General features: G+C 40.8%; 1 protein-coding gene across 4 annotated transcripts in view; it reads left to right on the forward strand.

The window, feature by feature from the left end:
• CCDC170 (coiled-coil domain containing 170) overlaps positions 1 to 15,255 on the forward strand; it is a 94,890-nt gene that overhangs the window by 28,699 nt on the left and 50,936 nt on the right. For 2 of the 4 annotated variants that reach the window (XM_061428326.1, XM_061428327.1), the window contains exons 2-5: positions 564 to 692; positions 3,155 to 3,411; positions 7,165 to 7,306; positions 12,441 to 12,626. In XM_061428326.1, the coding sequence (XP_061284310.1) occupies positions 564 to 692; positions 3,155 to 3,411; positions 7,165 to 7,306; positions 12,441 to 12,626 (714 nt within the window). Of the gene's footprint in view, positions 1 to 563; positions 693 to 1,958; positions 2,667 to 3,154; positions 3,412 to 7,164; positions 7,307 to 12,440; positions 12,627 to 15,255 lie in introns of those variants that run through there. The other 2 variants (XM_061428330.1, XM_061428328.1) reach the window with 2 other exon arrangements.

Genomic DNA, 15,255 nt, shown 5'->3' on the forward strand with positions numbered 1-15,255 from the left:
ACACTTTATTCAACAGCCCAGAGATGAGTTGATAATCTTTGTAGTCTGGAAACAGAACTATGAAAACTGCCTCAAGGTTAACATCTGGTGGTTCTTTGTCAGTTCTGTCTGTTCTGGTCAGAGGTCAAATAGCACTGGAGTAGGGTGGAAGGAAAACTCTGTAAAATGGCAAAGGCCAACTCTTCACACAGCTTGTGGGATCTTAGGTCCCCAACTAGGGATCGAACTTGTGCCCCTGCAGGGAAAGCAGAGTCTTGACCACTGGACCACCAGGGAAATCCTGGCAAAGGCCAACTCTTAAATGCCAACCCCAGCTACCATCTGGGGAGAGCTGTCATTCATTCCTGGGGGACCCTATCATTGGTTCTCGGGCTGCATCCTCCTTCACGTAGAATTTTGAGAATGAGAATGAAATAATCTGAACCAAACCCTTCTCTGAGCAGCCTTTCCAACATATTTGGATAACAAAGAATGCGTCTGTACTAATCTTGCGTTGCACAGCTGCACGGAAAATATTGTTTAACTCTCTTCTGTATATTTTGTCTTTTGGGGAACCCTATCAGAAAGCTTATGATCATCTCTTGGAAGTCCCGGTCACTCGGGAGCAGTTAAACCACTATCGGAATGTGGCCGAGGCTGCCCGGAGTGAACTTGCAGCAACGCTGGTCAAATTTGAATCTGCTCAGTCTGAGGTGAGAATCTGTCTTCGTTACTCACAAATGGGCCTTGTTAGCTTCCCGTGGAGCGAAACAGAGTATAGAGGTGATTAGAAACAGGATGAAGGGAGGCGGGTTTAAACTTCTCGGTAAATTTTATTCTCTTTTTCTCTTATTGTGCCTCAAACCTCTGTTGGCTTCCCTGGTGGCTCTGTGGTAAAGAATCTGCCTGCCAGTGCAGGAGATGTAAGAGACTCGGGTTTGATTCCAAAGTCAGGAAGAGTCACTGGAAAAGGAAATGGCAACCCACTCCAGTATTCTTTCCTGGAGAATCCCATGGACAGAGGAGCCTGGTGGGCTACAGTCTGTGGGGTCGCACAGAGTTGGCAGTGACTGTAGCAACTGCTAGTGCCCTCTGGTTGGGAGAATTCCTGAAAGACTGTGCATTTGCTGGGCTGGGAGGTGAGGTGAGCTGGGCTGGATTCTGGCTCTCGGGGGAGCTGTCCTTCCCGAGAGCATCAAGGGCACCTGGGGACTTGGGGGGCAATGTGGGCATTGGAGGGCTCAGCATCCTGGGAGAAGCTTTCTTTAAGGTGGATTGCTTGCAATCTGCAGTTCTAGGGGTAGAAATCTGCCTCCCTTTTTTGTGGTGGTTCTGCTCGCCTGGGGGAGATTCTAGGAAGGTGACCAAGATCCATCTACCCTTGGGGCTGGATCCAGTCTATTGTGGAGTTTCTGGGAGATTCTTGCTAGACTCACTGCCCTTATAGACTAGTGGCCCCCAGGAATCCTAGGCTTGCCTGTGAGGTAAGTGACAGTCTCACTAGACTGTCAGGCTCCCATTGAAAGATGAGTTGATAATGTGTGTGTATGTGTATGTGAATAAATGTAGGCATGCATGGTCATAGTTCCAAAAAGTATAGTAGTAGTAGTAGTGTAGTATAGTGAGAGTCTCTCAGTCGTGTCAGACTCTGCAACTCCATGGACTGTAGTCCGCCAGGCTCCTCTGTCCATGGGATTCTCCAGGCAAGGATACTGGAGTGAGTAGCTGTTTGCTTCTCTGGGAGATCTTCTCAGTCCAGGGATTGAACCCAATCTGCACTGCAGGCACATTCTTTACCATCTGAGCCACCAGGAAAGCCCTTCAAAAAGTATATGTATTCATGAAATTTTCTAATGGGACGGATCTGATATCTTATAAGGCACATACTGTGTTCAGCATTTTAGCGTGAGAGAAAAGTTAATGTGTTTCCTTTGTATAAATCCTATAATGATTTTCTTTTTCTCCTATATTTTTTCCAGACATCCGAATATTATTTTTCTTTATCTCCTGCAATAAGGGTCCAGAAGGCTGGGGAAGAAATTCTGTAATATATTGAATAGTCTGTATTGACTTATGAAAGGGTCGTGGCCGTGAAATTACAAATGGCCTACCTGTAGCTTCCTCGTTTCAGCAGCAGCAGCAATAGCAGTAATACAGATTTAGAAAATGAGTTTCCATTGCAGAATATTTTATTCCTTTTTGCAAAACACACCACACCTGTCTCTTGAGTGAGATTCATTCATCACAGGACATTGCTCAATAGTTTTTTGACTGGAAATAGAACTGCCATAAGACCCAGCAGTCTCACTGCTGAATGTACACACTGAGGAAACCAGAATTTAAAGAGACATATGTACCCCAGTGTTCATTGCAGCACTGTTTACAGTGGCTAGGACATGGAAGCAACCTAGGTGTTCATCGGCAGACGAATGGATAAGGAAATTGTGGTGCATATACGCAATGGACGATTACTCAACTATAAAAAGAACACATTTGAGTCAGTTCTAATGAGGTGGATGAACCTGGAGTGTGTTATACAGAGTGAAGTAAGTCAGAAAGAGAAACACCAATACAGTATATTAATAGATATATATCGAGTTTGGAAAGATGGTAACGACAATCCTATGTACAAGGCAGCAAAAGAGACATAGATGTAAAGAACAGACTTTTGAACTCTGTGGGAGAAGGTGAGGGTGGGATGATTTGAGAGAATAGCATTGAAACATGTATATTACCATATGTAAAATAGATGACCAGCCCAAGTTTGATGCATAAAGCAAGACACTCAAAGCTGGTGCTCTGGGACAACCCAGAGGGATGGTGTGGGGAGGAAGGTGGGAGCGGGGGTTCAGGATGGGGGGACACATGTGCGCTGGTGACTCATTCATGTCGATGTATGGCAAAAACCATCACAATATTGTAAAGTAATCATCCTCTAATTAAGAAAGAAAAACCATTGCTCAATAGTTTTTTGAAAAAGAATAAGAGGGCCCACTATTTAGGCATAATTTCCCATCTAGTAATACAGAAACAAATATGAAAAAAGAAAGTAAAGTTGGATTAAGTCATGAATAAAAAATTGAAATTTTAAATTATGATTTTGGTTTTTTTTCAAGGTACTTCAAACTTATATCCTTGAAATCTTTTCCCTCTTTTTACTTCTTTCCCATGTCAGCTTCGAGAACTGCGATCCAAGATGCTTTCTAAAGAAGTTTCCTATCAAGAGTTAAAAGCTGAGATGGAGAGCTACAAAGAAAATAATGCCAGAAAATCGTCTCTGCTCATCTCTCTGAGGGACAGAGTTCAGGAACTAGAGGAAGAATCAGCGGCTCTCTCCACTTCTAAAATTAGAACTGAAATCACAGCTCAGTCTGCAATCAAGGAGAACCAAGAGTTAAAGAAGAAAGTGGTAGAACTAGACGAAAAATTACAGTAAGGATATTTCAATATATTTTTCAATGGAGTTAGTGTTAAAACACTAACTCCTGACAGCAGGATATGCCTTTGAAGGTACTGGGGTTTTGCATTATTTGGCCCTGAAACTCCACTTAGGGAAAAAAAATCATATGTATATATATAGTTTAGAAGATTTCCTCTAAGTAGAGTTTTAACTGGAGGTTGTGGAATAGTACACAGAGCGAGGGGTTTATTCAGAAGCTAGTTGTAAAAGTACCTCAGAAGCCCAGAACACACCAGACCACCCTTAACACTCCTCATTAAGTTTTATTGCCGGTTTATGCAGAGAACTCAGGAAATCTAGGTTTTCTACATGTAGTTCTGCCAAAAGGTGATTATTGAGATAAAATTGGGAGCTAACTGTTCTTAAAATATACTTTATAATTCTGTGTATAATAACTTAAATCCCTTTACTAATAAAACACTTGGTATTTATTTTACTTATTTCATCTTAAAAAGATTAAAAACAAAAACCCAGTGCTTCCAGCTCCTGTCCTCTTTCTCTCCTTCCATTCAGGGCAAAATTCCTTAAACATGTTTGTATGTACTCACTGTGCCAATTTGTCTCCTCTCTCAGATCTACTCCGCTGAAGCCACTCATTAAGGTGACCAGTGACTGCACACTGCAAATTAAATGATCAGTCTTATCTGATCTTCCAGTACGTCAGTCAACAGTTGGCTTTTCCCCCTGAACCACTTTCTTCTTTTAGCTTCCAGGGCACTGCGCACGCCTGCTTTTGATCTTGCCTTTCTAGCTGCTCTGTCATGATCTCTGGCTTTATCTGCCTCATCTCCTTGACTTCCAAGTATTGGTGGGCCCCAGGGCTCAGTCCTTGATTCTCTCCTTGAAAGTGAAACTCGCTCAGTCGTGTCCGACTCTTTGTGACCCCAAGACTTCTCCAGGCCAGAATACTGGAGTGGGTAGCCTTTCCCTTTTCCAAGGGATCTTCCCAACCCAGGGATCGAACCCAGGTCTCCCGCGTTGCGGGTGAATTCTTTACCAGCTGAGCCACAAGGGAAACCCAAGAATACTGGAGTGGGTAGCCTATCCCTTTTCCAGGGGATCTTCCCGATCCAGGGATTGAACCAGGGTCTCCTGCCTTGCAGGCGGATTCTTTACCAACTGAGCCATCAGGGAACTCTCTTCTTGTTTCTATCCAAATCCACTCTTTTAGTGCTCTCATCCAGTCTCATGACTTAAAGTATGACCTAAATGCTCATGACTCCCACGTTTCTTCCTAAGACCTGCATATCTTATGACTTACTGGGCATCTTCACGTGGATGTCCAACAGGCATCTCAAATTAACATGTCCAAATTAGTATTTCCACAAATTTGTCCTGTGGTTTTCCTAATCTCACTGAATGATAATTCCATTCCTCTAGTTGTTCAGGGCAAAAATCTTGGATCATCCTTGCTTTCCTTTCCTAGATGCTTCAGTAAATCTCATCATTTATCTCTATCATCAAAATAAATCTAAATTTTTACTACTGTACATTGCCACTAACCTAGTCTGCATCTCCAATTTTACCCCACTCCCCCTAAATGTTTCTTACTCCCTTTTCTGCTTAATCTTTTCCTTCAGCCCTATAATATACTATGCATTTTTCATACATTTATTTTTTGATTATTGTCCATCTTCCCAATTAGGACCTAAGTCCCATGAGGGCAAGGATGTTAATCTGTTTCGTTTACTACTGTATCTTTTGCACCTTTTACAGAGCCTGATGCATAGTAAGTGCACAACAAATATTTATTAAACAAATGATATATTCATTTGTGGGATATATATATTCCCACAAATGTCAAAAAGAAAATTACTCAAAACCTTATGATTCCAGAAAAACTATAGTTCACAGTTTGTTGAACAGATATTCAGACAGTTGTACTTAAATGGCATCATGTAGTGAAATATTTTTCCTGAATAATATGTTATAGATACTAAAAAATTCTTTCATTATATCATTTTTTAATGGCCAGTAATATTCCATTGCATGTTAAAATCATAATTTACTTAACCGGTTCTTTTTGTTGTTTCCTTTAGACACTTAGGTTAGTTCCACTCAAAAAATTATTGTAAACCAAAATGCAATGAGGATCCATATATGTTCATATTTTCACATTTATATGATTATGTCATTATGGTGGATGCCTGGAACTTTGTTAGGTCAAAGTGAAATGCAAATAAAAGTGGTAATAGTTTAGAAGTTCCTGGAATAGAGAAGTAATATTGAAATCTTGGAGTAAATGTATTGAATCACATACATAAATTAATCAGAGCCATGGCATTTACTATGACTTTCATGAGTTAGAGACACTGAATACATACTACTTTTCATATGTTAAAAATTAGAACTCAGAATATTGATGTTGGTCTTTTATTGTTATACATTTTTCTAAATAGAAATATGGCATGATTTTGAGTATATGCAATTACATACTTTGTTAATCTTTGAATTGTGTGAAAGAATTTGCAGTAACATTTGAGTGTTGTTATAAACACTTAAAATGGTAAAAAGAGAAAGCAATAATCATGTTCATTATCTAGGGTACTAAAAATGATGCCAAATTATTGAAATGATTCTAATTTGCCTTTAAAATATGTCTGTTTTTTAATGTTCTCTTAGTTTTTAGCATTTAAAGCATTAGAAATAGACCATGCTATTTCAGCAAACCTATCTGAGATTCGAAATAAAATATTCACAGCAGGGCATAAATTGACTGATTTTCCTTGATTGGCTCATTTCAGTACTCTTTAACAATTCTAGATGTGCAAAAACTAGTTGTGATCTTTGCTGATGACTGAACACCTCTCTTCTCTAGAGGTGGGCACATCCTCTGCTTCTGATGTATTTTTTAATTATATTTAATCGACTTCCCTGGTGGCTCAGATGGTAAAGTGTTTGCCTACAATGCAGGAGACCTGGGATCGATCCCTGGGTTGGGAAGATCCTCTGGAGAAGGAAATGGCAACCCACTCCAGTATTCTTGCTTGGAAAATCCCATGGACAGAGGAGTGTGGTAGGCTACAGTCCATGGGGTCGAAAAGAGTTGGACACAACTGAGCGACTTCACTTCACCCTTGGCCGTGAATCAAGGAATGCTCTAAGTAACCCTTATGGATCATTGTATAGTGACCAAAGCTTGGTCTATAAGCCCACTGTAGCATTACTTTCTTTCTTCCCCCATGAAGCCTCAACTGAGTCATGGATCTGTGTTTGATCTAGAGCAACAGACTCCAACCTTTTTGGCACCAGAGACCTATCTCACGAAAGATAGATTTTCCATGGATTGGGAGTGGTGGGGGTGGTTTCAGGATGATTCAAGCACGTTGAATTTATTGTGCACTTCATTTCTCATCTAATGCTGCCACTGATCTGACAGCAGGTACTGGTCTATGACCCAGAGGTTGGGGACCCCTGATCTAGAGGACCACCTGCCCCTTCTGCAGATCCTAAAAGGTCAAGGACAGGAGGCAGATAACCTGTCTTCCTTGCTAAGATGACATGAAGATCTCCCTACATTTTTGCAAAGTATAGGTGCTCCAGAGTTGCTTCCACTTTTCTCCTTCTTTAACTAGGCTTTTAAAACAATTATGTACTCTGTATCTGGGAAACTATGTTGTGTTGAAAATGATGATTGGTTATTTCCCAACAGAGGGCTCAAGTACTGAACTTTGATGAATGTTATCTTCTTTGGTGTTAAAACTTACTTCTTATTTGACCAATAGAAAATGTTTAAAGGAAAACGAGGAGAATAAGAATCAAGTCTCACAGAATTGCAGGAAACATGAGGAATTTCTGGCTCAACTTCGTGACTGCTTAGATCCAGAGAAGAATGAAAAAGCATCAGATGAAGATTTAATTCTTAAGGTGCTTGTATGAAGACTAAAATGACTATGCATTGAATAGTTGTTCTGATGTGTGCCATGAAGAGGAGCTGAGGTTAAGTCTCGGGGTGCAGGAGAACAGGACAGGAGCCAGTACAGCATTAACCAACTGTGTGATCTGGGAAAAACCATACCACCTCTCTGAGCCTCAATTCCAAGATTCTTTCTAGCATTATTTGGGATTAATTTTTCTCCAGAAGTTCTCTCTGGCTCAGATGGTAAATAATCTGCCTGCAGTGCAGGAGACCCAGGTTCAATCTCTGGGTTGGGAAGATCCCCTGGAGGAGACAATGGCAACCCACTCCAGTGTTCTTGCCTGGAGAATGCCATGGATAGAAGAGCCTGGTGGGCTACAGTCCATGGGGTCACAAAGAGTTGAAAATGACTGAGTGACCAATACTTACTTACTTAATCTCCAGAAGGGATTGATTTTTTGCTTAAAATATATTTAGATTGTCAAATAAAAGCAATTATTCATTTAAATGATATATTTTAGGAAGATTTTTGTTTGTTTTAGGTACAGTCAGAAACACATACACACAACTAAAAACCAGAACCAGCTGCGTGTCATTTTGGGGATACTTGTGTGTCAGGCTAAGATTAGCTCTATAGTACTTTTTAATTTTATGCTTAAGCCAAAAAATAAAAATCCTGCTATGATGGTAGGTTGCCATTGAGATGGAAATTAATGATATCAACTGAATAATTCACTTGGCTTGCAGTGATTCATTAGGGAACCTGAAGGTATTTGAATGGGCACCGTATCTCTGTACCTACCCTTGCTTCTGAATGGCTTTCCATGCAGCCATTCTTTTTTAAAACAGTGTTTTATTTGTTTATTCTTTAAAATTGAAGTATACTTGATTTACAATGTTGTATTAGTTTCAGGTATACAGTGAAGTGATTCATATACCTATAATTCAGTTACATATACGGGTGTGTGTGTGTATATATATATTCTTTTTCAGATTCTTTTCCCTTACAAGTTACTATAAAATATTGAGTATGATTTTCTGTGCTATACAGTAGATCCTAGTTTTATATACAGTGGTGTGTTTATGTTAATCCCAGACATTATAAAATATTGAGTATAGTTTTCTGTGCTATACAGTAGATCCTAGTTTTATATACAGTAGTGTGTTTATGTTAATCCCAGACATTATAAAATATTGAGTATGATTTTCTGTGCTATACAGTAGATCCTAGTTTTATATACAGTAGTGTGTTTATGTTAATCCCAGACATTATAAAATATTGAGTATGGTTTTCTGTGCTATACAGTAGATCCTAGTTTTATATACAGTGGTGTGTTTATGTTAATCCCAGATTCTAGGGGTGAAAATCTCTAGGTCCGTCAATGTTGCTGCAAATGGCATTATTTCATCCTTTTTTATGGCTGAATAATATTCCTTATATATATGTACCACATCTTCTTTATCCATTCCTCTGCTGATGGACATTTAGGTTGCTTCCATGTCTTGGCTGTTGTGAATAGTCCTGCCCTGAACACTGGGGATATGGCCATTCTCAAAGGCCTCCCCTCAGTGGTTTATTAGTAAACATCCCGTGTGTACCCTGGGAGAGCTGTGAAATGATTTCATTTTACTTCAGGAAGTTCCACCTCACTGATGAATTTTGGTTGCTCCATCCCAGGTCCATCTAATTCCCTCAAGGTGCTAGATTCAGCTCTTTCTCCTCCTCTCTGTTGCTCACATGTGACCAGGAAGGCTGGCTGTAAAAGTCTACTTTGCACTGTAGTTTGGAAGCTTATCTTTAAAGCAAGTGGTGGGGAAAAGAGAAGACAATTAAAATGCTTCTTCCTTAAGACACCCTTTCCCACCTCACAGGCAATCTCCAAGTACTAACCTGTGTTGAAACCATATTAACCTCGCCTTTTTATTTTCTTCTAATGCCTTGACATCTGGGGCCTTGCTGACCTTGAGTTCCAGGGTGAGCCAGTTCCTAGTAAATGACTCTCCTGGGTGCACAGCTTTCCTATGCAAACCGCCGAACTCAGAGCAGCCCACACCCCAACCACTTCTTCTAGCGGATTTTTACACTCTGGGCCACTATCCAACCAATCACCCCAGAGCCAGGTGCCGGATAACTAGAGATGGCTCCCACACTCCAGAACCCACTGAAATTCTTCAAACTAGGCAACCCTAAGCCTGCCCACCCTGCCTCACCTCTTTCTTCCTGTGGAAAACATGTTTTCACCCTGGCTCCCTCTGTCTCCTGCCCAGCCCTGGTGCTCCCTGGGTGGCCCTACATGGCATGGTGTGCCCCCTTCTCTCAGGAGCTGAGAACAGCAAACTCTTTCAGTCTCTCCTGATTTGTTGGCCTCACTGTACCTGAATGATAATATAACCTATATTTTTAAACAGATACTGGGACCCTAGAGCTTTAGCATCTCAATCACCTAGCAACTCCTCACCTTATTTCTTTATTTTGGCTGCACTGGGTCTTCGTTGCAGTGCATGACGGCTTCTCTAGTTGCGGTGCATGAGCTTGGTTGCCCTGAGGCATGCTTCCTGACAAGGGATCTAATCCATGTCCCATGCTTTGGAAGGCCGGTTCTTAACCCCTGGATCATCAGGGAACTCCTGCTCCCCATCTTACATAGAAATCACTGGTCAAGAGTAAAAAGCCTGCTGTCTTCAACACTCACCAGGTGTTCCCTGAGGTTACCAAAACCTCTCCAGTTTCCAAACCATTCCCTTATTCTCTTCACCTCATAAATACATGTATACACACCCTCTAAGGAAACCTGCCTCTTGAGAAATCTGTAAGCAGGTCAGGGAGCAACAGTTAGAACTGGACATGGAATAACAGACTGGTTCCAAATAGGAAAAGGAGTACGTCAAGGCTGTATATTGTCACCCTGCTTAGTTAACTTGTATGGAGAGTACATCATGAGAAACGCTGGGCTGGATGAAGCACAAACTGGAATCAAGATTGCCAGGAGAAATATCAATAGCCTCAGAAATGCAAATGACACCATCCTTATGGCAGAAAGTGAAGAAGAACTAAAGAGCCTCTTGATGAAAGTGAAAGAAGAAAGTGAAAAAGTTGGCTTAACATCACTTCATGGTAAATAGGGAAACTGTGGGAAACAGTGGCAGACTTTATTTTCTTTGGGCTCCAAAATCACTTCAGATGGTGACTGCAGCCATGAAATTAAAAGACGCTTACTCCTTGGAAGAAAAGTTATGACCAACCTAGACAGCATGTTAAAAAGCAGAGACATTACTTTGCCAACAACAGTCCATCTAGTCAAGGCTATGGTTTTTCCAGTAGTCATGTATGGATGTGAGAGTTGGACTATAAAGAAGGCTGAGGGCTGAAGAATTGATGCTTTTGAACTGTGGTGTTGGAGAAGACTCTTGAGAGTCCCTTGGACTGTAAGGATTTCCAACCAGTCCATCCTAAAGGAAATCAGTCCTGAATATTCATTGGAAGGACTGATGTTGAAACTGAAACTCCAATAATTTGGCCACCTCATGCAAAGAGCTGACTCATTGGAAAAGACCCTGATGCTGGGAAAGATTGAAGGCAGGAGAAGAAGGGGATGACAGAGGATGAGATAGTTGAATGGCATCACCGACTCAATGGACATGAGTTTGAGTAAACTCCGGGAGTTGGTGATGGACAGGGAGGCCTAGTGTGCTGCAGTCCATGGGGTCACAGAGTCAGATACAACTGAGCAACTGAACTGAACTGAAGGAAAGAAAGATGGTAGAAAAGAAGGGTTTCTAAGAACTTATTTGACATCCATCCATCCACTTCCCAAATATTGAGTGAGTGGTTACAATGTGATAGACAGTATTCTGGGTGTTGGGATAGAGTAGTGAATGAGACAAGATGAAGTCTGTGCCCACCTAAGAGCTTCCACTGTTGTGGGTCAAGATGCAGAGGCAATAAACAAATAAGTATACAATATTACCCCCCCGAGTAAAAGGTGCAGTGAAGAAGTACAAATCAGGTTCGGGGGAAAGACCATAAAGCATGTTAGAGGCATGGAATGCTAGTTTAGGTAGACTGGCTAAAGTCTGCCCTCTGGAATGGGGACTTTTAAGGGATATTGAAACCACTGTATAGCACGGGGAACTCTGCTCAATGTTATGTGCCTGGATGGGAGGGGAGTTTAGGGAGAGATTGGATACATGCGTATGTATGGCTGAATCCCTCTGCTGTCCACTGGAAACTATCACAACACTGTTAATCAACTATACTCCAATATAAAATTAAAAATTTTCTTTCTTTTCTTTTTTTTTTTTAATAAAAGGATGTTGGAAAGGAAAAGTGTTCAAGAGAGAGGGAACAACCCTGATTCAGGAGCAGGGCACCATGTTGGCAAATTGTTGAGGCTAAAGATGTGTTGCTTCCCCAGATTGTCCTAACACACATGCTGGCCATGTCTTGTGGAGTTTCAGGTCTTCCTACAGGCATCCTTGTGCTGTCTGCATGGCTGTTTCCCTGGGGCCAGGAGCCTGGTTGGTTTTATTTTCCCTCCTTCTAAATCATACAGATCTTATTAATGTTCCCAGCTAGCCCCTCAAATGCACAACATGGAGAGTGAAAAGCCCAGCTAGTCCCAATGATAACCATGGTTTGTGCATGTTATTCAGGACTTTTTCTATGCTTATATTAATTAGAAGGACTTTCTTTTGAAATAAAGAAAGTCCTGCCTTCTTCTCTGTATTCCTCCTCTGTGCCAGGTGACGCCTTATAATCAGTTGGTGCCAGCGGACGTGGACTGAATTGAACTTCCTTGCTTGCCTGCTGTAACTCTGTAGAAACATCACCATCCCTGGAGTGTTTAGCAGCCAGGGGCTTGCCAATGCCTGTTCTGTCTGAAAGCTTTTGGCTGAATGCTCATCATTGTTGCCTTGTAGCTACCTTTTGATTAATTTCAATTTGCCTATCCTGTCTGCCCATAACAAGAGAGTTTAGAGGCTGCCTTTGAAAATGTTATGTTTTGAGTGGATGGAGGAACAGTGCCTTTACTATTTTCATGTGATAATGTGATCACTGGGGTACATAGATCAGAGTTGCTTAGAGAGAGTAGTATGAAATTACCAATTTTTACAGGACAGCTGTAATTGCTTTCTCTTCAGCTTGGAGAGCTGTGCAAGGAAAATGCATTTGTGAAGGGACAAATTGTTGCTCTTGAAGAGACTATAAATGTCCATGAGATGGAGGCAAAAGCTAGCAGAGAGACAATCATGAGGCTGGCTTCAGAAGTAAACAGAGAGCAGAAAAAAGCTGCCTCCTACATTGAAGAGAAAGGCCAGCTGAGCCAGGTACAGTATGTGGAGCACGTGTGTGCATCTGTGATCATGTTTATGAGGCAGAGACTCAAAATCAGGTGTGGATGAGCATACTGGTGTCACCGACCACAATTCCCAAAAGCTCCTCTCGGCAGAAGGGCTGGGGGGCACATGGGACTCTGTGACCTGATCAGGCCTCTGGATACAGCTTTTTTCTAATTAGAAAAAAAGAAATGCAAAACACTTAATAAGTAAAACATGTGTACTAAAGTGTCTTATTTGGTTGAATTATAAGGAGTAAAAAATTTTTTTAACTTATTATTATCTTTTAAACAAAGAGGCAATGCATTCACAAGATGCAAAATTCTAAGTGGACACAGGAGAATGTGGTGAGAAGTGTCCCCCAATCCCTTCCCCCCAACCACCCAGTTGCTCTCTCTAGAGGCAACCTCTGTTAATAATTTCTTATATACCTTTCTACAAATACTCTATATGCATATATTTATTCTTTTTATTTATTGTTTAACACACATGGCAACAACTTTGCACACTCAATGTTTCTCTGTTTATTTTGAAAAATTGGTAAGGTACTACACAGTATTATATACAAGGCCGCTAGGAATAATCCATCATTTTTCATATGTGAGACTCTGTCAGCAAGACAAAAATCCCAAAAGTAAACTTGCTGGCTGAAAGGATACAGGGGTTTTAATTTTGAGAGACATTGCCCAAGGGAAGTGACTCTTACCTCTGAACTTTTATTTGTATAATTAGTTGCTTGATCTTTCCAAATGAGTGAGAACCTGTTTGAGCATGGGAATTAATACTGTATGTTTTTTTAAACACTATATAATCCTTTTTAAAATTTTCTGTCAAAGAAACTAATTGTGGGATTAATGATAGGGGTTAATTTCCAAAACCAAAAGTAAGCTAGTGCCATCAGTTAGTAAAATATGTAGGAGAAAATTGAAGAGTAAAGGAGATGGAGTTTAAAATGAAAGACTGACTAATGCTGAGAAAAAGAGGCTCCATGAGGGGTGAAGTTTCAGTGTGTCCCACCGGCTGTGAAGGGGGTTCTGGAATTGGCAGGACTCAGTGAAGGAGCTATCTTCGTGGGAAATCCTGAGGTCTTCCATGTCTATGGTGACATCACTGCCAAGGTGAGGTGACATGGGAAGTTGGAATGTGAAAGTGATCCAGTAATGATAATAATTTCTATTTCTCTCCAATTCCCTGCATCAAAGAGCCCTTCTGACCACTAGATTTCTTCTTCTGTCACATTAACCGTGTGAAAGGAGAAAAGATTTTTACCACCATTACCAAGTCACTCCAATCATTTCAACAGCTTGTCTTAGTCTGCTTCAGCTCTCATAACAAAATGCCATACACTGGGTGGCTTGAAAAGCAGACATTTATTTCTCATATTTCCAGAGGTGGGGAAGTCCAAGATCAAGGGGGTAAGAGTTCTCTTCCTGGCTTGCAGACACCCACTGTCTTGCCGTATCTTCACATGGCAGACTGAATTAGCAAGATCCCTCGTGTCTTTTATAAGCCACTAATCCCAACACGAGGACCCCACCCCCATGGCTCCATCTGAAGATAATTATCCCTCAATGGCCCCATCTCCAAACACCATCATACTGGATGTTAGGGCTTCAGCATTTGAATTTTGAGGGGATACCATTCAAATAATTATTTTTTTTCCAGCTTTTTCTTAAGAAAAATGTCAAACACATATAGAAAGGGTGAAGGAATACAGTGAGCATCCATTTATTATACATCCAAATGCAACAATTGTTACCATTTTTCTGTATTTGCTTTATTACCTGGTACACATGTACACATATTTGCAGAATCACTTGAAAATAGGTTTAGACGTTATATGTATTGTTTCTGACCACTGAAGCTTAAGAATAAGGACATTATCCTACATGACCACAATATCATTATCACATCTAAAAGTCAACAGTGATGCCACAGTATCGATTACTCATGGAGGTTTCCAAGCCTCCTTTTTTGTACTCTTGAAAGGTGAAGTTTAATCTCCCTCCCCTTGTGGGCTGGATGAAGTGGCTCACTTCCTGTGACCGGAATATGTCAGAAGTGGTGGTCAAATCTCACTTTGGAGATTGGGTTATAAAAACACTGTGGCTTTTGTCTTAGATACACTCTCTTGAATTCTCTTGAGTCACTGCTTTTGAAGGAAGCCAGGTGTTACATGGGGGGCACTCAGGTAGAAGTTGCATGGCCCAGGAGCCCAGGAACTGAGGCCTATCACCTACCATATGAGTGAGACTGGAAGTGAATCCTCGTTCAGCTGAATCTTGAGATGATAGTAGCCCTGGTCAACAGTTTGATTATAGCCTTATGAGAGACCTTGAATCAGAAACATCCAGCTAAGTTGGTCCCAGATTTCTGGCTCATAGAGCTGTGAGATAATAGATGTTTGTTGTGTTAAGCCATTAAGTTTGGGCTAATTTTTTACACAGCAATAGATAATAAACATCTAATATTGACTTTCAAATGTAATCATTTTCTACAAGAATGTCTTTTATAGCTGTTTTTTTCCCCAAATTGCAGTACGTTCTAGGTTCATCCATTGCATTTTTTGGTTATTTTTAGGCTTTTATAGTTTTTTTTTAATAGCATTAAAAAAGATGTT

The sequence above is a fragment of the Bos javanicus genome, chromosome 9 (genome assembly GCF_032452875.1).
Source record: "Bos javanicus breed banteng chromosome 9, ARS-OSU_banteng_1.0, whole genome shotgun sequence".
NCBI classification, from domain to species: Eukaryota; Metazoa; Chordata; class Mammalia; order Artiodactyla; family Bovidae; genus Bos; species Bos javanicus.